General features: G+C 33.3%; 1 protein-coding gene across 1 annotated transcript in view; it reads left to right on the forward strand.

Annotated features, from left to right (window-relative positions):
• The window catches only part of LOC117796474 (SAP domain-containing ribonucleoprotein-like), a 47,053-nt gene that overhangs the window by 8,277 nt on the left and 13,419 nt on the right, over positions 1 to 25,357 (forward strand). The window contains exons 4-7 of the mRNA XM_034644375.1: positions 193 to 248; positions 3,242 to 3,299; positions 9,180 to 9,253; positions 9,379 to 9,401. Coding sequence (XP_034500266.1) covers positions 193 to 248; positions 3,242 to 3,299; positions 9,180 to 9,253; positions 9,379 to 9,401 — 211 coding nt within the window. The remainder of the gene's footprint in view (positions 1 to 192; positions 249 to 3,241; positions 3,300 to 9,179; positions 9,254 to 9,378; positions 9,402 to 25,357) is intronic.

Below are 25,357 nucleotides of genomic sequence, written 5' to 3' on the forward strand. Positions count from 1 at the left end.
GGGGGGGGTGTGGAAACTAAGCTATGAATGACTAGGATATTTGTATTTTTAAAATGAATCAGTTGCTCTGAAATTAATCTCTAAATTACTGAATTTCAGGCAATTTAGGGATATACATTTTGGGGGAAAACTGCCTACTCTCATATACATGTTAAGACAGGTCCTAATACTACATTTTTCTTTTCCCCAAAGGAGGAAGAAACAGAAACTATAAGTGAAGATGGTAGTTCAAAAGAAGCACATGATATGTCAGTGAAATATACAAATTTCTTTAAAATTTATAACTTTTATTCAAATATAAGACATATATGTCCTATATTTAAGAATCAGTAGTACAGTATGCTGTAAGACTGTGGGCCTTGGAGTTGGAAAGTTTCAGTATTAAATTCCAGCTTTATCAATTACTAGCTCTGTTATGATAGACTATTAACTTCTGTGTGCCACCTCTATGTTATATGGGGATAATATTTACTTTGCCAAGTTTTGTAAAGACAAAATGAGGGAAAATGTAAAGCAGCTAGTACAATACCTAGGACATAGTACTCAGTGAATGTTAGTTCACATCCCTTATCTCTTTTCAACTATTTCTTAAGAGATACTACAGTTAAAAAACAAAGCATTTTATTTTTTTGCCCACCTGCCCTGCCCCTACCTGCTTGCTTGCTTCCTTCTTCCTTCCTTTCTTTTTTTTTTAAGTATTTTAAAAATGCTTAGTCTGTCACTGTACTTCTAAATATAACAAACGTATATCATTTTTGATAAGTTGCTCATTATGATAGTATCTTAGAGTAAATAGATGCTGACAATAATTTGATACTATGAATTTACAGTTAATTTTCTACTAAGCTAGTGAAAGAAAGCTCCTATGTAGTTAAAAATAATTTACATTTTCTTTGAAATTTGCTGTAGTATATGGATATTTTTGGTCTGATTATTTCTAATTCTTCAAGGAAAAGAATAAGAACATTTTGAAGGTCCAACTCAAGCAATTCTAGAAATTTATTGAATATCTTTTTCCTTTTCTTCTCAAATTATTCTCTTACTCATAACTCCATTTTGGAAACAGATTGCATCAAGTCTCAATGACATAAAGTATCTTTCTAAGGCAGATCTGAAACCGCTGTCACTAATACCTACTTGGGGTGGGTAAGTTTCATATATTTCCTGGGGCAAATCTCGATAATTAATGAAAGCTCTTATTCCAACTTCTCCTTGTTTTGAATAAACAGATCATCTTTATTTCAACAAAATGCTTTAATTGGGTGACAATGTTGAAGAATTTGAGAGTTATATCTACCCCAGAGATTTTACCAAATCTTCTTTGGAACTCAGAATTGAATGAAGTGGTAAATTGAGAGAAGTAGAAAAGTGAGAGTGGGGACTAAAGCTCTCCAGTGTTTCAGGGTAATAATAAAATAGTCAAAATTCATTCAGAAATTAACTACTGGGGGCACCTGGGTGGCACAGCGGTTAAGCGTCTGCCTTTGGCTCAGGGCGTGATCCTGGTGTTGTGGGATCGAGCCCCACATCAGGCTCCTCCGCTATGAGCCTGCTTCTTCCTCTCCCACTCCCCCTGCTTGTGTTCCCTCTCTCGCTGGCTGTCTCTATCTCTGTCGAATAAATAAATAAAATCTATAAAAAAAAAAAGAAATTAACTACTAGATACTATTCTAAGCCTTTTATATATGTTAACTCATTTAGAGAACTAGATATTGCCTGAATTGCAAGTATAGCTTTTAGGTGATTTGAAATGAAAATGAGGACTGCTTAAAAAAAACAAAAGCAAAAACATTCCCACAAACATATTTTTCCATCTGTGTCCATCTTTTCTCTCACATACACATCATATATATACTTCATTTTATATGTTGCCTTCCCCATCTTTCCTGAATGCTGACGTGCTTCTCTGTTCACATTATCTTTCTGTCTTATGCATATGCTTTTAGCTCACATGCATCGGTATACTTATAATCACTGATACGCACTGCACCCAGTTTCCAAAGTCAGGAATATGGGAGCCATTTTAACATCTCTCTGATCATCTTGTCAGTTCACTTCCTGAAAGCTCCTGACTGTTCTCGCTCATCAAAACTATTGCCTTAGCGCAAGCTGTAATCACTTTTGGCCTCAACCGTATTGAAAGACCTTTCTTTTTCTCTAGTCCTACCCGCTTCTTGTTCATATTTCCTATTGCTACCAAAGAATCTTTCTCAAATACAAATCTAATCAAATCACTCTTCTTGCTTATAGTCATTGTTATAAATCAAACTTCTTAGCATGATGTATCAAGCACTTCATAGTCTGGCCTCAATATACCTTTTCGGCCTCATTTCCAATCATTTTTTCTCTTCTACCCCAAACGTTGACATGCTAAATTGCTTGAAGTTTTCTAAAATAACCCTTGGTTTTCCTGCTTTTCTGTACATTCTTCTTTCTCGAATATCTGTCTCCCAACAATTTAATCCCTCCTGCTCTACCCCAAGTCAGTCCACAGCCACCCATCAAACTTTGATTTATCCTGCAAGACTCAAAATTAATTTAATTCTTGAGAATTAACTCTTGATCTCCTTGAGCAAATTGAGCATTCTCTCCTTAATGTTTTTTCATAGCATCTTGTACATATTTTACCATCCTTGCCACCTCACCTATTGCCACATTATACACATCTTTATATGTAGTTCCTCTCTCTGAATACATGTCTTTCCTCCTTTTCTACATGACCATACTTTTTTCTAATGTATAAAAATATATAGGTTTCTAAATATGTCAGTATTATTTATTACATATATAATTTTATAATATATAAGATATAAATTTATTCTGTCTGTCATCCCCACTAGATTTTGACACCTGAAGGGCCAGGCTGTCTTTTATCTTTATAGCCTTTACAATATCCTGGTACATTGGAATCACTAAGTGAAATTTATTTATTTGACAGTTATTTGTTGAGGGCTTTTATATACCGGGAGTGTTTCAGATGCTGATGAAATAGCAGAGAACAAGCCACACCAAAGCTCTGGCCTTCAGAGACCTTTTATTCTATGCTTAATGATTGTCTTAATCAATTGATGTAAACTTCCTAAACCCATTTCTTCAAATACAGAAACTACCCATTCATGAAGCAGAGTTTTTTCTCTTTTTTGTGAAGTACTTTACTTATGTTACTTTACATATTAATCTGAATTATTATATTCTAAATGTTAATCTGAATTAATGCTATTATATTCCATTTTTTTTATAGTGTAAGAACACCTCAAAAAGTGTCCCTCAGGAATATCTCATCAATGACAGACGAAGAGGTTAGGATTAATTAACTAAGAAACTTGTCAACTTTTAGGGACTAAATGACAAAAAAGTAAAATTTTACCACTAATTAATTATTAAAAAATTTATTAATGATTTTATTAATAATTAATCTTATTCAATTAATAAAATAATTTTATAAGAATTTATGCTACTGACATTTTTTTTAGAATCCCAAGTGATTTCCTTATTTTCATACGTGTTTATGTATTTGTAAATAGTATTGTATGTATCACAAAATGAGAACAGCCTTAAGCTATATGTATATACAGTTGAGAGAGGAATTATTTACTACTGCGTGGTGGCACCTCAGTGAGGCTGGTAGAAATTCTCTTCAACTTTACACTTATTTTTATGAACTAATTCAAATATATCAGAGAACAGTAGACTCTTTTATACTCACCACCTAGGTTTAATAAAGAAATTCAAGGATCTGAAGTGTGGTCCATGGCCCAGCAGCATTAACAGCACCTGGGAGTTTATTAGAAATGCGGAATCTCAGCAGCACCCCCAGTCCCAATCCTGTTGAGTCACAATCTGTATTTTAACAAAATTCCCAAGTTATTTGAAACTTTGTTGTATATCATTTTTAAAAAGGAGATATATATCCAATAAAACTTACCCCCTCTCCCATGCTATTCACCTCCCTCTCTCACAATAGATAATAACTATTCTAAAGTTGATATGTATCCTTTTTGTCCATAGTTTAAATTTTTATCACATAGATTTGGATCCTTAATTACACACACATGCACACACATTTTTAAAGTTTTATATAAATATATAAGTGAAGGTTTTTTTTCTGCAACTTTTTTTCACTTGAACAGTGTTATTGAAGTTTATCCATGTTTTGAAGTTTATCTTAGTCAAGAAATTCTTACTTACCCTAGTGTTACCAAGATTTTCTCTCACATTTTCTTTTAACAATGTTTTCACTTTGCTTTTCATACTTGTCAGAGGCACTACACAATTAAGAAGATGATTTTGTTGAGGGTAATGCAATAGTGGCAGCAATGATTAGGAACATTGCAAAAGAAGGGGACTTGAATTTTATAATGGCAGGTAAACAAGGAAGTTATAATCACTGGGGAGGGGTAGAAGTGGGTCATATCTAGGAATAGGTAGAGCTTGTTAGAGCAGAGTGGTCTTTTGTAGTTAGTCAGTTCTGGGAACACAGAAAGGTGGTGGGATTTTTCAACTACCACTCCTTTCAGGGAACACAGGGTTCAGATAAACTTCAACATTGTTACACTCAAGAATTGAATTCATCTAGAATTTATTTTGTATATATTCAAATGTTTTTTTTATCATATAGATTATAAGTTTTCAGTTATCCTAATGATATTTATTATTACCGAGGTATATCCTCCCTCCACTGATTTTTGAATTCCAATTTTGTTTCATTGGCTTCTTTGTGTCATAGTTAAGACATCGTTTTTAATTATTACAGCTTTATAAAATAAATCTGCTGTAAATGTTCTTGAAGAGTATCCATTCGTTGAGTGCAGGTTTACACAGACATACACACAAACACCCTTTCATTAGATCAGATCAAGCTCATTAATTGTGTTGTTAACACAAACATGCATGAACTTTTTTTGTTTCTCTGTTAGTTGTTGAATACTGAAAGAGGATGTTAAAATCTTTCACTGTGATTATGGATGTTTTTACTTCTGGTTCCAGTGGAATGTTTTTGTTTGTTTGTTTTGTACTAATTTGAAAGTTATCCTCTGTTTTTGTTTTGGTTTTATCCCCCCCCCCCCGAAGCACTTAGGGACCATCTTCATTGAGATATTTCTCTGTTCCAAGCCATATATATGGCTTGGAACAGAGAATAGAGCTGAAAATGCAGACTTGAACTAATAGTTGTATAAGTGAACTCTCTAGTGTAGATAAATTATTCAAAGAGCATATGCAGGGGAAGAAAATTTGGAATTGCATGTATTTATATATTTATTTAGAAAATAAGAATGGAATCCTGACTAGCACTAATATTTTAAGGAACAGGATGAGCCCATAAAGATTATTGAGAAGAGGCAGTCAAAGAGATGTTGTAGAGGCAGGGGAGATAAGCAGCGGTGATCTTAAAAGCAAAGGGAAATGATCATTTCAGGAAGGAGGAGAGAGTATTAAATGTGTAAGAGAGGTCAAATAAGACAAGGATCACAAAATATCCTTTAGTTTAGCAGTTTAGAGATCTTTGGGGAACTTAGCAAGAGCACTTTCAGTAGAGCAGAAAGAGTAGCTATCTTATAGTGGGTTGAGAAGTTCATGAGAAGGGGTGCCTGGGTGGCACAGCGGTTAAGCGTCTACTTCGGCTCAGGGCGTGATCCTGGCGTTATGGGATCGAGCCCCACATCAGGCTCCTCTGCTATGAGCCTGCTTCTTCCTCTCCCACTCCCCCTGCTTGTGTGCCCTCTCTCGCTGGCTGTCTCTATCTCTGTCAAATAAATAAATAAAATCTTAAAAAAAAAAAAAAAAAGAAGTTCATGAGAAAAGAAAGAAGAATGTAAACATAAAGAATAATATATTGAGGAGAGAGTGTGTTAGCCAAAATGGGATATGAAGCCAAGTGAGAATTCTTGTTTTAAATATGTTTAAAAAAACCCCTTTTAACATGTTTATATATTAGGAAAGAGGCATAGAGAAGAATCGGTAAAGGTGCAGAAGAGAGGGAATCATTAACAGAATGAGATAGACATGGGATTCAACAGGATAGGAGGAAGTAAAGATAGGAGCTGATGGGAATGGAGTATCGAGGACCACTTTCTAGCTGAGGTCAGGCACATACCTTAGCTTTGTTTAATTGCAGAGTGATGTGCATCATATAGTACTTCTACTTTTGGGAAACATTTTAATTGCTGATAGAGGAAGAACAGATTTCAGCTGCCTTTCCTCATTTTCTTCATGTCTATCTATCTTTTTTAGAGTACTTTATTTCTAGCTGCAAGGAATGGAGACATCCCTTTAGACCTAAGTCATGTAGAGTTCCAAGAAATTTGGATATTCTTCTCAGGTCACGATTAAATGTTCCCATGTACCCATGAACATGAAAGCTACATTAGTTCTAGATGATAGCATTTATTGATCTTTCTTTGTCGAGAACTGGGGTTTGTATATACGTGAAACGCTGCTTCTGAATGTTTAAGGATCTGGCTGAGCTGCCAGTGTTTTATTATCACATATGTTTCATGTCAGAATGATCTGGGTTTTACTTGGAGATCTTTAATTCAAAGAATTTGTAGGATTCTGTAATGTATACATTGTATCTGCAGTGTCAGTTTTGCATGTTCTACCTTTTCTAATTAAAATTTTTTTTAATATGGCAAGGAAAAGGAAGCAGAGTAGAAGCTGATCTATGTTATTTTGTCTATGTCACTTTCCTCAGAGTTATGTTATCATTTGAAACAAATCCTTTTGGTTCGTCTTCCTGCTTTAAGCATATCTAAAAAGCTTCTTACATTGCCTCAGTAGTTTTCATAAGCCAGTTTTCATTCTGAGCTAACTTCATTGACTCAGTTTTTAAGATTAGTAATATCATTGCTGTAAATCTGAGCAGTTTACATAGTACTTTCATATGTATCAGCTTATCACTGTTTTATGTTCACTGCTGTCCTTCATACACATTCTTGGAAAATATTAACTCATATGTTTCCTAAGCCACCACATTATTATTTTCATTGAGATCATTGGTGACTGTATTGTCAAAAATGGGATAATATGTGTTTTTTTAGCTTCCACTTTTCTTTGATCTATAATTTGTTCAAGGATCTTTGACCATGAATGCAAACCTGTTTCTATAATAATTTTGAAATATTTTTTCTATGGTCCAAGCTGTATGTTTTCCTTTGGCTATTGCCCTTCTCATCCCTGTTAACTGTGAGTCTCTCTCCTTTATTCATATGTTGGCCCCTTGGCTATCACCTTCATTCTCTCTCCTTTATAACCTGTTATCATAAAAGCATTATCTATATTTGCTTCTCTACTTTTTACCTCCTATTTGCTTTTTTTAATTTATTTGTGTAAGTGTTGCTATTTTTTTTTAGAAAAAGTGGAAAATTCAAAACAAAGAAAAAGATGATCTTAATTCCTACCCAGACCTAATTACTGTTCTTTTAGTCTTTTAGTCTACATATATAGTATTCATGAAATTAGGATAGTATTAAACATGTTGGTCTTTGTCTTGCTTTTCTTATCAATAATCTTTTCATATCAGTGTATATAGATTTATATCACCATTTTAATCATAGCCTAGTGTATCATGGATTTGCTTGAACTTACTTAAACAGTATTGAATTGTTAGATTTTTGTTTGCTTCCAGGTATTTCTCTCCATTATAAACAATGCAGCCCACAAACATTTTTATAAAAATATATGCCTATTTGTTTATTTGCTTAGGATAAACTCATAAGATGTGAAATTTTTACATCTATGACTTTTTAAAAAAGATGTTTTACATGTCACCACGTTTACCCGCAGAAAATATGGTGGTGGTTAACCCTCACATCCACGATAACTGTCAGTGGAGATTTTACCACACCTTTGCCAACACCAGTTATCTTTGCTCATCAGGCGAGCAATATACCTTGATATTATTTTAGTATGCATTTTATTGATTACTAGTGAAGATAAAAATATTTTCATATGTTAATTGAGCATTCTGTTTCTTCTCTTGTGAATGCCCTGTTCTGTTTTTTTCCAGTTTCTTTTTCTATTTAGAGTATCAGTAGTTTTATTATTTGTAAAACTCCTATTTTGGAGAGAGTAAAACTGTACTATATGTTGAAAAAAATATTACCAGTTTATTATGTGTATGTAACTTGTTGGTGATGTATTTTACCATGTAGATGTTTTGAGTTTTATGTAATCAAATATATTAGAGGCCTTTTTAGTGGTTGTTTTTTTCTTGGTATCCTAACACAAATAATCACAATTCAAAATTACATAAATGTATGTTATTGTTTTCTTCTAGTACTTAAAAAAATTTTTTTAAAGATTTTATTATTTGAGAGAGAGAACACAAGCAGGGGGAGGGTCAGAGGGAGAGAGACAAGCAGACTCCCCTCTGAGCAAGGAGCCTGATGGATGTGGGGCTAGATCCTAGGACTTCGAGATCATCACCTGAGCCGAAGTCAGACACTTAACCAACTGAGCCACGCAGGCACCCCCTGGTCCTTTTAAATTTTTAATGAAAATCTTTAACTATGGAAATTCATTTGGTATGAGAAGTGACATGAATACCTTTCTTTTCTAAAATGGTAGGCAGTTGTCTCTCGAACTTAGAAAATAATTCATGTTCACCTGAAATACTGCCTTGATCATATGCTAGATTATTATTCATTCAAGTATGTTGGCTCTGTGCCCTTGACTAAATTACCTAACCTTTGCACTTTTCTTTATCTATAAAATAGAGACGATAAATTTTTTGCAAGAGCTAAACGAGTCATTAAATGTAAACATGAATAAAACATATATGCCATTTAACACATTGATTGACTCATAGTATATGCCCAATCAATGAATTATTTTTAAGTTTTGTTATTAACGTTGTTGATTCTATTTTGTGATCAGAACCAAACTTTACATAATTATTGATATATAAGAAATTTTAAAATCTGGTAAGGCAAATTTTCCATCTTTATGTTTCTTTAAAGCCTAAGAGGTTGTATTTATCTTCATCTGTTAAAATCTTATCTTTCTTTACTATTTATTCTCCACAAATTATATAGATATCTGACGTTCTAAATATTGTTCTTAATTATTTTATGTTGTTTTTTTCTGAGATTATTACTAGGTATATTGTCATCTTTTGTTATGTTTTATTTCCAATGTTACTACAGTTTCTTAAGCTTATAAAATATTTTATTCATTTTCAGAGGCTTAATATGAGAATAAAGAAGTTTGGTATAATTACAAATGAAGAATTCAGAAAATCACCAGGAAATTCTTGGTAATTCCTGCTTTCCTAATCTAAAGTCTTTTTCAAAAAATGCAAAATATGAAATATTTTCTATGTGATAGTTGCATAGTTAGAAATTTCTCATAGAGCTTTTCTTTTTTATTTTTTCCTTAAAGCTTTGGATTCAATATGTCAGCTGGTATGTACTGTCACTATTAAACGTATTGCATGAGTGCTTATAAATATGATATTAAGGTAAACGTGTGTAAGACATAAACATTATCTATGAGTAATAGGTATCAGAATTATCCTTTTTTGGTTAGCCATGAAAAACCTATACTTCAGTGTTCAGCTTTGCTATCTTTTTTTCATGACCCCCAGTTTTTGTTTGAATTTAGTCAGTAGGGAAGACTAGTAATAGGAAGGTTATCAGTTTTCCTGCACATATTGTTTTCTTCCCTTTTCCTTGTTCAAGTACATTAAGTAAAAATGATTCTTTGTTAATTATTTCTTAAGGTTATGATGAAAGAAACTGAAGAGAAAGAAACTAACAGTTGGGAGATGAGGAAGGAAGGAAATAGTTTAACAGGATAGGTGTTAGGAGATACTGTAAAATAGGCTTTTTAAGGATCTTTTTTTTTTTTTTAAAAGATTTTATTTATTTATTCAACAGAGATAGAGACAGCCAGCGAGAGAGGGAACACAAGCAGGGGGAGTGGGAGAGGAAGAAGCAGGCTTATAGCAGAGGAGCCTGATGTGGGGCTCGATCCCATAACGCCAGGATCACGCCCTGAGCCGAAGGCAGACGCTTAACCGCTGTGCCACCCAGACACCCCAAGGATCTTAAGTATAAGAAAAATTGGAAGTGTAAAATATAGAGGAAATATACATGGAAGATCAATGAGTAAAAATTGAGCAGAATAGCTATAAACCTTATGTAACTATATATTCTATTGCACAGTTTTCCTTGAAAGATATAAAAACTTTAATGCTGAATATGTTACTAGGTTTAATTTTAATTATTGTAGGAGATTATATAGGCTGATAAAATTAATCCAAAATAATATGAACAATGTGGGAAATAAAATGATTGCACATTTAATTTATGTTAAACATATTTATAAATTAATTTTCTAACCACTAGTCTTAGATAACTAAATGATTATTAAAATACTGTACAATAATTCATATACATTATAATAATTCTTAGAGCAAGGGAGGATCTTGAAGAGAAGTTTTTATCATTTAAGTAAGATTAAAATTTTTATTATAGTTTGTATTAAGTATATCTCAATCATTATATTTTAGTTCTTTGAGAATTACTAGTTAACATTAATCACTCATCACCTTTAGAGTCAGTAAATAAATATTTGATGCCTTTTACATTGTAAACTTTGGATTAATTCAAATTGTTATTCTATATTGGAAAAAGAGATGACACATTGCCTGTAAGATACACTTCAGATGATAAGTAATGAGACTCGTTATGTATATGATTTGTAGAAAGTTAACTTAGAATTTTATAGTCATTCTTCATATGTAAAAATTTTTAATTGATAAGTAATAGGTGGGAGGGAAAGAGTATTCAAAATTTGTTTTATTTGATTTATATGCAATTTTTAGTAACTTCTATAGCTTAAAATAAGTTTAACTATATATTTGAATAATGATTGGTATCTACATTAGGAAACACATGAGCAAATGAGTAATTTGGTTATCTTATACTTATATAGTGCTTGATGCCTTACAGATTGCCATCATAATAATATTTATGTAATTCTCACAGAGATATTATAGGTCATTACTGTTTTACAGATGAAGCACAACATGCTTAAGTAACTAACCCAAGGTTTGTCCCTGGCAAATCTCTACTCTTGGTTTACTTCTCTTTCACCATGCTGACATTCTACAGAGTTGCTTACAGAATTATGGTTACAATTATACTTTTTATAAAGACAAAATAGTTGTTTCTTTTAGTCATCTCTGAATATATTAAAGTTGTTAGCACAGAATGGGAAAAGATTACCTAACTGGATTTCTTAATACGAAATGCAAAAACAATTTCCTACTGAGTCATCTTGGCCATGTTGCGGACAGAACCTGTTTTTTAAAGTCACTTTTGGGAAGAGATGTTTGAAAATAAGGAATGGTTTTTTAAATGATTGTGCAGTTATTAACATCAGTGTACTTTGGCCTTTAATCCTTAAATTTATACAACCTACCTTGAGAGAAAATGTGGCACAGAAAAGATGATTTTGTATACTACAAAAAACACTGTTTAGAGTGAGAAGACCTGTATTCAAATTATGACCCTGGTACTTCCTAGTTCGGTGACCTTCGGAAAATCATTTATCCTCTTTGAACCTTAGGTTCTCACTTAAAAAATGGGGAAAAGAATATTGCTATCATCTGATAGAATTATTCATGTGAAACAAAATCATATACATGAAAGCACCATAATTTTTTTCATTTATTGCTACTGAAATCTATACTTATGCATCTCTCTCACCTTTCTATTCAAAAGAGAATGATGAAGTTATTAAAACTCTACCACCAATAGGTAAGATTTACAAATAAATACTTAAATTCAGGAGTGAGGTTTCCACCTAAAAGAAAATTTGATAAAGTGTTTGATTAGAGTGAGATAACGTTGTGTAATATAGTAATTTCATAATTTATTTGTCCTCTAAATCTGGAGTTTTAGTCTTTTCAAGCTAGGGACACCTGCCGTTGTATTTCCTTAAAAAAATCAATGGCTTAGTTGCAAGTACACAGTGTCTCAGGTTTCCATTCGTATGGGGCTGCTTAGAGAAATATTTTGAACTTTATTATTTTATTTTAAAAGTACGAAAATGAGGACATTTACCTCAGTCAGGGACTGAATGAATAAGTATATAGCAATAATTACGTAGTTGGCACAACACTGACATTCATAATTCCCCTACCTGCCCACACATAACAAAGTCTGAAACCCATAATTATGGGAAAAAATCTGTAGCAGATAAGGTAATTTTAGATTCCTCTAGTGAGAGGAAATGCCTGTCTTTTTCTTCAACATCTACAGTCTACAGTTACCTTGAATCCTTGGCCACTATTAAAATTTTATCTATTTATTATGTTAAAAGTACTTCCATCCCAATCTATGATCAGTTGATAATTATCTGTTAAATTGAGTCAGTATCATATATGAATTTCCAAGCTCTCATCAGCTGTGGGAAATTGTGCTTAATCACTTTTCATTCAGCATCTGCTTGACAAATGGGGGCTTAAATAATTCCTCTTCAGCATTTGCATTCAACTTTAGGAAAAGAATTTTTTGCAGCAAAATTTAAAAATTTCTTTCTGATATTAGGGAGTACTTTAGGCAGACAGATGCCCCAAGAAGGAAGGTAGCAAATTGGTTTGCCTTTTATATTAATTTTGGGGTCATCTATTTTTCTTTAGTTTGAATTGGATGGCAGGTAAGAGTGAACAGAGTGAAAGAAAAAATGTCATTTTTCACTTGTTTTAAATCAGATCTTCATGAGAGAGTTTGCATTTTACTTGAAATATGAATTCTCAGACCATCAGATTTTCATATTTGTTTAAACATTTATCAAGCATTGAATATGTTAGGAATTACACTGAGTTGAGAGCACTCATGTTTATAATCTTCAGAGTCATTTTTGAGGGTGAAACTATTATCCTCATTTTCAAAATGAGAAAGTCGATATTTAAGAGAGAACTTAATCTAAGAAACAACTGATTAGTATCATATAAGACATTTGAATTTATATCTTTCAATTCTATGTGTTTCTTAATTTGTGTTAATATGAACTTCTTTAAATTATAAAATTAATTCCAATTCACTATAGAAAATTTGAAGAATGCAGAATACAACAGAAAAATACCCATAATCTCACCATCCAGAAATAATATTTGTATATACTTCCTTCCAGTGTTTTTGATAGATACTTTACATAGGTAAGAATATTGGTGTATATAATCTTATTCTGTTTTTTATACTTTCCATTATATAAGCATTATCTCATATGTTAAAAGTAATGTTAGGTGTTGTTTTAATAGCTACACAGTATTTCAGCATATGAATTTGATTTGTTTAAACATTATTTTTGACGATTTCAATTGTTAGAATTTTCTCAGATTTTTTATTCAAAGTTTCTATATATCATTTAATACTTAAACTTATTAGGATGTAAGAAACAAAGAAAAATATTTGTTAGATACAGAATTGTTACCTTTTATGAGAATTTTAAATTACATGAAAGATTTTAACTTTACATATAAGCATGGTACGTAACTGTACACATCTTTTAATCCCAATTACATTAATTATACATACAGTAAAACGCACAGGAAAAGACTAGAGGGAATTACACTAAAATCTTAATAGCTGCTATAATCTTTTACCAGAATTATTAAAAAAGCTTCCTATAGGAGCACCCAAATATAAAAAATAATAACAAATATAAAGGAACTAATCGATAATAATACAATAATAGTAGGGGACTTTAACACCCCGCTTATATCAATGGAGAGATCATCTAAACAGAAAATCAACAAGGAAAAAATGGCTTTGAATGACACACAGGAACAGATGGATTTAACAGATATATTCAGAACATTCCATCCTAAAACAGCAGAATTCACATTCTTTTCAAGTCCACATGGAACATTCTCCAGAACAGATCTCATATTAGCCCACAAAAAAGCTTCAAAATTCAAGATCAAAGTCATATCACACATCTTTTTTGACCACAACACTGAAACTAGAAGTCAACCACAACTAAAATATGGAAAGACCTCAAATACATGGAAGTTAAATAATATGCTACTTGGGGTGCCTGGGTGGCTCAGATGGTTGAGCATCTGTGTTTGGCTCAGGTCATGATCTGGTCTCCTAGGATCGAGCCTCACTGAGCAGGGAGCCCTCCCTCCTTCTCCCTCTCGCTCTGCTGCTCCCCCTGCTTGTCCTCTCTCACTCAGTCAAATAGATACATAAAATCTTTAAAAAAATAATGATATGCTACTAAACAATGAATGGGTCAACCAGGAAATAAAAGAAGAAAAAAAGTACATGGAAACAAATGAAAATGAAAACACAATGGCCCAAAACCATTGGGATGCAGCAAAAGTGGTTCTAAGGGGGAAGTTTATATCAATACAAGCCTAAAAGCAACAAAAATCTCAAACAACCTAATGTTCCACCTAAAAGAACCAGAAAAAGAAAAAACAGGCAACCCCAAACCAGCAGAAGGAAGGAAATAATAAAGATTAGAGCAGAAATAAATGACATAGAAACTAAAAAAACTGTAGAACAGATCAGTGAAACCACTGGCTGATTATTTGAAAAACTCAATAAAATTGATCAGCCGTAGCCAGACTTATCAAGAAAAGAGGAGAAAGGATGCAAATAAAATCACAAATAAGAGAGGGGAAATAACACCAAAATAACAAATACAATTATAAGAGACTATTATGAAAAACTATATGCCAACAAACTGGACAACCTAGAAGAAATGGATAAATTTCTAGGAACATTATAAATTACCAAAAACTGAAACAGGCAGAAATAGAAAATTTGAACAGACTGATAACCAGCAAAGAAAACGAAACAGTACTGAAAAACTCCAGGTCCAGGACCAGATGACTTTACAGGTGAATTCTACCAAACATTTAAGGAAGAGTTAATATTTATTCTTCTCAAGTTAGAAGAATTTTTGGATATTCAAAAAAAAATAGGAAAGGAAGGATAACTTCCAAATTCAATCGATGAGGCCAGCATTACCTGATAATCAAAACCAGATAAAGACACCACAAAAAGAGCTACAGGCCAATATCCCTAATGAATATTGATGCAAAAATCCTCAACAACATGCTAGCAAACCAGATCCAATGATGCATTAAAAAAAAATCATTCACCAGGATCAAATGGGATTTATTCCTGGGTTGTAAGGGTGGTTCAGTATTCTCAAATCAATCAATGTGATACGTCATGTCAATAAGAGAAAGGGTAAGAACCGTGTGATCATTTCAATAGATGCATTTGACAAAGTACAATATCCATTCATGATAAAAACCTTCAGTAAATTAGATTTAGAGGAAATATACCTCAATACAAGGCCATATAAGAAAAACCTACAGCTAACATCATCCTTAATGGGGAAAAACAGTTTTTCCCCTAATGTCAAGAACAAGAGAATGCCCACTCACCACTTTTATTCAACATAGTGCTAGAAGTCCTAGCCACAGCAATCAGACAACAGAAAGAAATAAAAGGCATCCTAGAAAAAGTAAAATTTTAACTATGCAGATGACATAATACTATATATAGAAAACCCAAAAGACCACCAAAAAAAACTACTAGAGCTGATAAATTCAGTAAAGTCATAGGATACAAAATCAATGTACAGAAGAAGTCTTGAATTTTGGGGGGGTAAGATTTCTTTTTTTTCTATATCTATCTATCTATCTACCTACCTACCTATCTATCTATTTATATGAGCATGAGCCAGGGAAAGGGCAGGAGCAGATGGGGAAAGAATCTCAAGCAGACTCCACACTGAGCATGGAGCCCGACACGGGGCTCAATCTCACAACGCTGAGATCACGACCTGAGTCGAAACCAAGAGTTAGACACTCAGTTGACTAAGCCACCCAGGCACCCCTTCTGTTACATTTTTTTTAAGATTTTTTATTTATTTATTTGACAGAGATAGCCAGCGAGAGAGGGAACACAAGCAGGGGGAGTGGGAGAGGAAGAAGCAGGCTCCCAGCGGAGGAGCCCGATATGGGACTCGATCCCGGAACGTCGGGATCACACCCTGAGCCGAAGGCAGACACCTAACGACTGCACTACCCAGGTGTCCCACATTTCTATACACCAATAATGAAGGAGCAGAAAGAGAAATTAAGAAAATAATTACATTTATAGTTGCACCAAAAGTAATAAATTACATAGGAATAAACCTAACCAAAGAGGTGAAAGACCTGTATTCTGAAAACTATAAAGCATTGATGAAAGAAGCTGAAGATGACACAAAGAAATGGAAAGACATTCTGTGCTCATGGATTGGAAGAACAAATATTGTTAAAATGTCTATACCCAAAGCAATGCACACATTTAATGCAATCCCTATCAAAATACCAACAGCATTTTTCATAGAACTAGAACAAACAATTCTAAAATTTGTATGGACCCACAAAACTCCCCGAATAGCCAAAGCAATCTTGAAAAAGCAAAGCAAAGCTGGGGGCAATCACATTTCTGGACTTCAAGTTATATTACAAAGCTGTAGTAATCAAAATGGTAATGGCACAAAAATATGAAACAGAATAGGAAGCCCAGAAAGAAACCCATGATTACATGGTCAATTAATCTTTGACAAAGGAGGCAAGAATATCCAATGGGAAAAAGACAGTTTCCAACAAATGGTGTTGGGAAAACTGGACAGCTACATGCAAAAGAATGAAACTGGACCATTTTCTTACACTACACACAAAAATAAACTTAAAATGGATTAAGGACCTAAATGCCAAATCTGTAAAAGTCCTAGAAAACACAGGTTGTAATTTTTCTGACATCAGCTGTAACAACATCTTTCTAGATATGTCTCCTGAGAATAAGGGAAACAAAAGCAAAAATAAACTGTTTGAACTACAACACAGTAAAAATCTTCTGCATAGCAAAGGAAACAACAAACCTAAAAGAGAACCTACTGTATGGGAGATGTTTGCAAATGTCATATCCTATAAGGAGTTAGTATCCAAAATATATAAAGAACTTATATGACCCAACACCAAAAAAATCCCCAAATAATCCCATAAAAAATGGGTAGAAGACATTAATAGTCACTACTCCAAAGAAGGCATACAGATGGCCAACTGACAAATGAAAAGATATTCATCATCACTTACCATCAGGGAAAGGCAAATCAAAACAACCATGAGATTTCACCTGACACTTGTCAGAATGGCTGAAATCAACACAAGAAAAAACAGGTGTTGGCAAGGATATGGGGAAAAAAGAACACTCTTGCACGTTGGTGGGAATGCAAACTGGTACAGCCACTGTGGAAAATAGTATGGTGGTTCCTCAAAAAAATTAAAAATAGAAATACCATATAATCTGGTAATTCCACTACTAGGTATTTACCCAGGGAATGCAAAAACACTAATTCAAAGAGATACGTGCACCCCTAAGTTTATAGCAACATTATTTACAGTAGCCAAGGTATGGAAGCAGCCCAGGGGTCCATCAATTGGATAAAGAAGTGGTGTGTATATACAATGGAATATTGCTCAGCCTTAAAAAAGAATGAAATCTTTCCATTCGCAAAGACATGGATGGAGCTAGAGAGTATAATAGTAGGCAGAATACATCAGTCAGAGAAAGACATATACCATATGATTTCATTCATATGTGGAAAGAAACAAAACAAGCAAAGGAAAAAAAGACAAATCAAGAAACAGACTCTTAATTATGGTAACTGATGGTTACCAGAGGGCAGCGGGCCATGGGATGGGTTTAAATAAGTGATGGGGATTAAGGAGTGCACTTGTTGTGATGAGCACTGGGTAATACATGGAATTGTTGAATTACTGTATCGTACACCTGAGATTAATATAACACTGTGTGTTAGCTAACTGGAATTATTATTTTTTTTAAGTTGCTTAACTGATCTCTTAATTCCAGTTTTGCTTCCTTATAATCTATTCTTCACATAGGAGCCAGGGCAATCCTTTAACTACAGAAATTAAGTCATTTCTCTATGTATAACTTCCAGCAGCTTTGTCGGAGTAAAATCCAGAGTCCTTACTATGCCCTACAAAGTTTACGAATGCCTCCCATCCCCCAACTTCCATTTCTCTCTGGTTTTAACATTCTATATCTGGTTCCATGTTTCATTCATTTAGCCACACTGGCTCCTTGGATGTTCCTTCAAAGTGTGAGCCATGTGTTTCTCAGGGTCTTTCCAGTTGCTTTTTTCCCCCTCTAGAATGCTCTTCTCCAGGTACTTACATTGTTTATTGACTCACTTCATTGAACTTTCTGCCAGAATATCCTTTTATCAGCAATGACTTTCCTAGTCACTCTATAATGCATAGCCCATCCCTCCCTTTTTATTTTTACTCTGTCCCACTTATCCTACTTTTATTTTTCTTTTTACCACTGACTTAATCTGTGTTTAATGGTTTGTTCGTCTCTACTCACTAAAATGTAAACTTTATGAAAACAAGAATTTATTTTAGGCACTGCTGAATCCCAGATACTAAAATAGGGCAGGACATATAGTTAGCATTGAATAATTATGTGTTTAATGAATGACTATTTTCTCTAAGTAATACAATTTTAGGTGGGTTTAATTTTCTCCTATATATTTTTCTGTACTTTTTTTTTTTTTTGCTATATAGAGCAAATATTGCTTATAGAATCTAACAACTTTAACAAATAACAGGTTTTTGTAAAGAAACTTTTCCTATTCCATGATCAAATATAAATTTATTTTCTATGTGCTTTTTTCCTTTGGGATTTTTACATCTGTCATTCATTTATCCACCAAACCTGCCCAGTTGTCTAAATTGCTTCTCAGTACATTTACACACATTATGTAGTTTATCATTTTTATTTTCTTAAAGTCACCTCACTGGAGGCTTCTGATCTGCTGTACTCTGAATTGGTCATTCTCTATGCCTCATACACAGCCATTTTCCAGGGATCTACCATCATCTGGGGATTCATTTTACATCTGTTTTGAGTTGAATCCAGTTTTCTGAATCCCAGTCTCTCTTTCCTGTTTTCTACCTATTTTAGTGAGGCACATCCTCCAGTAGTTTCTTGAGAAATGGTGTATAAGAATTAAAGTTTTTGAGACCTCTTGTGCCTGAAATTACTTATATTTGATTGCTTATACCCAGCAGGATATAAAATTCTAGTGTGGAAGAAATTTCTTACAGAACTTTTTTTTTTTTTTGTCTTAGCTTCTAGTAGTGCTATATGAAGCCATTTGATTTTTTTTTTTTTTTTTTTTTGTATCTGACTTGTTTATTCCCTCTTGAAACTTGTAGGGCCTTTTAATCCTAACTATTCTGGAATTTCACGATAATGTGTATTGGTGAGAATTTGATTTTATCACAGTGCTAAGTACTCCATGAGCCTTTTCAATTTTAAATTTATGTTCTTTAGTTCTGAGATACTTTCTTTTGTTATTTTTTAGTTGGTTTCTTCCTGTGTGTATTCTCTTAAATTTGTTTTATGAAACTCTTCTTAGATTGTGCATATCCACCTATATATATACATCATGCCTACATACACAAGTGTGTGTATATGAATGATTATCTCTTTGCCTTTATGCTCTATTTTCTAAATTTCCTCAATTTCATTTTCCAATTTTAAAAAAAAAGTTGCTAATCTATTATTAATATGAACTCATATTCTGTATTTTTTCAAATAATTTATTACGAATGTTTTAAAATATACAGAAAAACTGAATGAACAGTACTGTGATTACCCTACACTCACCTTCTAGATTTATAATTGTTAACATTTGCCATATTTACCCACATGTTTGTATTTTTTTCTGAACTATTTGAAAAATGTAATCATCATGACACTTGACCTCTAAGTACTTCAAGATGTGTCTCCTAAAAGAATGTATTTCCTAGAAATATTCTTCTTCAAAAATAAAACTAGTGTCATATGGAAGCAAATTAATACTAATCCCTTAAATCACTTAATATCCATCCATATTCAGATTTTCCAAGTCCAAAAATATCTTCTAGAACTGTTGTTTTTGTTTTTATTTTTTTAATTCAAATACAGGGGTGCCTGGGTGGCTCAGTCAGTTGAGCGCCTGGTTTTTGGTTTCAGCTCAGGTCATGATCTCATGGGATTTGGGATCAAGCCCTACATCCAGCTCCATGCTCAGCATGGAGTCTGCTTGAAGATTCTCTCCCTCCGCCCATACCCCTGCTCACACATGTTCTCTCTCTCTCTGTGTCTCTCAAATAGATGAATAAATCTTTTAAAAATAAATAAAATTCAAATACAATCAGATTCATTCATTGCATTTGGCTGTTGTATCTATTAGTCTCTTTTCATGTTGAACAGTTCTTTCATTTTTTTAAAATAGCTTTGTCCTTTTAAAGAGACCAAGAAAGTTACTTGAAGAAGGAATCATATCCTAGATTTGTCTGATTGTTTTCTCTTGTTTTGTTTTTGTTTTTTTACTTGTTCTATGTGTTTCTAAATTCAATTTGATTAAATTCAGGTTAAATCTTTTTGGCAAGAATACTTCATAGATGATAACTGGGTATTTCATCTTACATAATAATGGAAGGATATAATTATCAGGTTGTTCCACTATCCATGATGCTGATTGATCATTTGGTGAAGGTGTTGACTGCTTGACCTCTTCATTGTAAAGATTTACTTTCCCTTTGCAATTAGCAAGTGATCAGTGGGAACAGACTTTGCTATTGTGCAAATATCCCTCCCTTTTTTAAAAGAATTTATTTATTTTTAGAGTGCATGAGTGGGGGGAGGGGCACAGGAAGAGGGAGAGAGAAGATTTTAAGTAGACTCCCACTGAGTTCAGAGTCCAACCTGGGACTTGATCCCACGACCTTGAGATCATGATCTGAGCCAAAATCAGGAGCCGGACACTCAACCAACTGAGCCACCCAGGTGCTTTGCTAATTGTGCAAATATTCCTAAGTCAGTCATTACACTGGGGTTACAGAATGGCACTTTCTAATTGAATTGTTCTTTTTATATTTATTAGCTGACTTGTTTTTTCTTTGAAGTAGAGCTCTCCCTCACCAACTAGAGTAAAAAAGGCAGGGTGAATGTCTAATTCTTGAACATTTATCAATTTTCACTGTATAAGCGATTTGATAGTCCTCTCCTATGATGGCAAAAGATTTTTTTTTTCCTTTCCCTTTGACTGGTACAATGGATTCTTGAATGTTTATTAATTCAGTATCTTAGAGTCAACTACATATACTCTTTTAACACTTAAATTGTTCCAGATCTGCCCATTAAGAGTCCCTTCAAGCTGATTTTGTGTCCTTTTGACTTATCCTCTTATAGTCTTTGAGCACATCACTGTTTTTTCATATGATGATGCCCCAGGCTCATATTGTACTTTCCTCACCCCTGAAAATCAGCCATTTTTCCTGGCTCCTTTTTGTCAGAATAGCATATAGAGACTAATGGCAGGTATTTTAGGTGTACTCATTCTCTACTGGGATGGTATTAATAATTATGGGCTTTATCAGCGCCTGTAGATAGGATGGATAGAGAAACATACACACATATACACACACCACACACATCATTTTTTTAAAAATTGAGTTCAAATATATATTTCTAACTCAAAATATTTCAGGTTTTTTCCTTTTCTGCTTTGTTTTTATACTTAAAATTGTTTTTCTTATCTTAAAAGTCTGGGTTCTTATGACATTAAAATGTTATTTTATTTTATTTTATAACATATGTAAGACAGCTTTTAAAAGTCAATAGTAAAGCTAACTGAAAATACGGATGGAAAGTTGATTTTTTTCACATGTTTTATCTATATCTTAAAGTCTGTATTCTGACTAAGAATGTTTGATAAGTCTTTTACTAATGGTTTTGTAACATAGTTTTTTTTTAATTTGATTTTTTGCTGTAGTTGTGAAAATGTTTTCATTTTCAGGGTTTACTTGTATTTAATTTTATTTTAAGCTATATAAAACATTTTTTTAATGTTTATAGCCAAAATCTAAAGGTGTATTTAGAGAAGTCTTGCTTCCATGTCCTCCCTTCCCTCATCCCGTTCTTAAAGATGTTATTGTTGACAGTCATTTTTATTAGTTTGTATATTTCCATTGTTTCCCTTTGCAAAAATACGCAAATACATACATATATACATACATATATGTAATTTATTTCTATTTTCTAAGATTAAACATAACTTATTTTATTCACTGTTCTGTACCTTGCCTTCTTTTTTTAATTGAAGTATAATTAACATAAAGTATTAGTTTCAGGTACACTGCTTTTTTTTTTTATGTAGCCGCCCCACCCAGTGTGGAGCCCAGTATGGGACTTGAACTCATGACCCTGATCTCAAGACCTGAACTGAGATCCGAAGTGAGACACTTAACTGATTGAACCACCCAGGTGCCCCATTGAAGAACTTATTGACTCAATAATTCATTGCTGACCATGATAAGTGTAGTCATCAGCTGTTACCAATGCAATGTTATTATAATAATTTTGACTATATTTTGTATGCTGTATTTTTCATCCCCATGACTTATTTTATAACTGGAAGTTGGTACCTCTTAATTCCCTTTATCCATTTCACCCATTCCCCTACCCAGCTTCCCTCTGGCAACCACTAGTTTATTCTCTGTATTTAAAAGGGTATTTTTATTGTTATTTGTTTGTTTCTTTGTTCATTTGTTTTTTTAGATTCCTCATATAAGTGAAATCAAATGGTATTTGTCTTTATTTGAATTATTTCACTTAGTATAATACCTTCTGGGTCCATCCACATTGTCATAAATAGTAAGATCTCATTTTTTGTAATGGCTGAATAATTTTCCAGTGTGTGTGTATGTGTGTGTGTACCACATCTTCATTATCCATTCATCTATCAATGGACACTTGGGTTCCTTGCATCCTTGACTATTGCAAATAATGCTGCAATAAACGTAAGGATGTATATATCTTTTTGAATTAGTGTTTTTGTTTTCTTTGGGTAAATACTTAGTAGTGGGATTGCTAGATTATATGGTATTTCTATTTTTAATTTTTTGAGGAACCTCCATACTCTTCTACAGTGGTTCCACCAATTTACATTCCCACCGATGGTACACAGGGGTTCCTCTTTCTCCACAACCGCCTTGTTATTTCTTGTCTTTTTGATTCAAGTCATTCTGACAAGTATAAGGTTATATGTCATTGTGGTCCTGGTTTGCATTTCCCTGGTGATTAGTGATATTGAGCATCTTTTCATGTGTGTATTGGTAATCTGTATGTCTTCTTTGAAAAAATATCTACTTAGGTCCTCTGCCCATTGTTTCAATTGGGTTATTTGTATTTTTGATGTTAAATTATAGAAGTTCTTTGTATTTTTTGATATTAACCTTTATCAGATACATCATTTCCAAGTATCTTCTCCCATTTAGTAGATTGCCTTTTCATTTGTTGATGGTTTCCTTTGCTATGCAAAAGCTTTTCATTTTGGTGTAGTCCCAATAGTTTATTCTTGCTCTTGTTTCCCTTGCCTGAAGAGACAGAGCTAGAAAAATGTTGCAAAGGCCTGTCTCAAAGTGATCACTAATGCTTGTGTTTTCTTCTAGGAGGTTATGGCTTCAGGTGTCTCATTAGGATCTTTAATCCATTTTGAGTTTATTTCCATGTGTGGTTTAAGAAAATGGTCCAGTTTCATTCTTTTGTACGTAGCTGTCCTGTTTTCCCGACACCATTTATTGAAGAGGTTGTCTTTTCTCCATTGTATATTCTTGCTTTCTTTGTTATAGACTAATTGACCATATAATCATGTATTTATTTCTGGGCTTCCGATTCTGTTCCATTGATCTATGTGTCTGTTTTTGTTACAATACTATATTTTGATTACCACAGCTTTGTAGTATATCTTGAAATCTGGGATTGTGATACCTTCAGTTTTGTTCTTTCTCAAGATTGCTTTGGGTATTCAGGGTCTTCTGTGGTTCCATACAAATGTTAGTGTTATTTGTACTAGTTCTGTGAAAAATGTTGGTATTTTGATGAACATTGCCTTGACTATAGATTGCTTTGGGTATTTTGAATATTTTAACAATATTATTTCTTCCGATCTGTGAGTGTCGATTATTGTTCAATTTGTGTCATCTCTAATTTCTTTCATTAACATGTTATAGTTTTCAAAGTACTGGTCTTTCACCTCCTTGGTTAAGTTATTCCTAGGTATTTTATTCTTTTTGGTGCAGTTGCAAATGGGATTATTTTCTTAATTTCTCTTTCTGCTACTTCATAATTAGGTATAGGAATGCGACAAAATTCTCTATATTAATTTTGTATCCTGTGATTTTACATTAGTTCTAATAGTTTTTTGGTCATCTTTAGGATTTTCTATGTATAATGTCATGTCATCTGCAAATAATAACTGTTCTACTTATTCATAATCAATATGGATTCTTTTCTTTTTCTTGTCTGATTGCTATAACTATAACTTCCAGTACTAAGTTGAATGAAAGTGGTGAGAGTGGACATTCATATTTTGTTTCTGATCTTAGAGGAAATGCTTTCAGTTTTTCCCCATTATGTATGATGTTAGCTGTGGGGTTTTCATATATGACCTTTATTATATTGAGGTATGTTCTCTCTAAACCCACTTTATTGAAGGTTTTTACCATGAATGGATGTTGTATTTTATCAAATTTTTTTGCCTCTATTTAGATGATCATAAGGTTTTTATCCTTTCTCTTATTAATGTGACATAGCACATTGCTTTGTGAATATGAATCATCTTTGCATCCCTAGAATAAATCTAATTTGATTATGGTGAACGATTTTTTTAATGTATTGTTGAATTTAGTTTGCTAGTATTTTGTTGGGGATTTTTGCAGGTATGTTCATCAGAGATATCAAACTGTAGTGTTCTTTTTTCATATTTGCTTTGTCTGGTCTTGGTAGTAGGGCAACGCTGGACTTGTAGGATGAATTTGGAAGTTTTTCTTCCTCTATTTTTGGAATAGTTTGAGAAGAGTAGCTGTTAACTCTTTGGTGGAATTCACCTATGAAGCCACCTGGTGCTGGATTTTTGTTTGTGTGGAGGTTTTGTTTTTGTTTTTTACCAATTCAGTTTCATTTCTTTTTTTTTTAATGTTTTTTTTAATGATTTTTTATTATATTGTGTTAGTCACCATACAGTACATCCCCGGTTTCCGATGTAAAGTTCGATGATTCATTAGTTGCGTATAACACCCAGTGCACCATGCAATACGTGCCCTCCTTACTACCCATCACGGGTCTATCCCATTCTCCCACCACCCTCCCCTCTGAGGCCCCCAGTTTGTTTCTCATAGTCCGTAGTCTCTCATGTTTCTTTCCCCCTTCTGATTACCCCCCCTTTCTTTATCCCTTTCTTCCCCTACCGATCT

The sequence above is a fragment of the Ailuropoda melanoleuca genome, chromosome 2, assembly GCF_002007445.2.
Source record: "Ailuropoda melanoleuca isolate Jingjing chromosome 2, ASM200744v2, whole genome shotgun sequence".
In the NCBI taxonomy this organism is placed as follows: domain Eukaryota; kingdom Metazoa; phylum Chordata; class Mammalia; order Carnivora; family Ursidae; genus Ailuropoda; species Ailuropoda melanoleuca.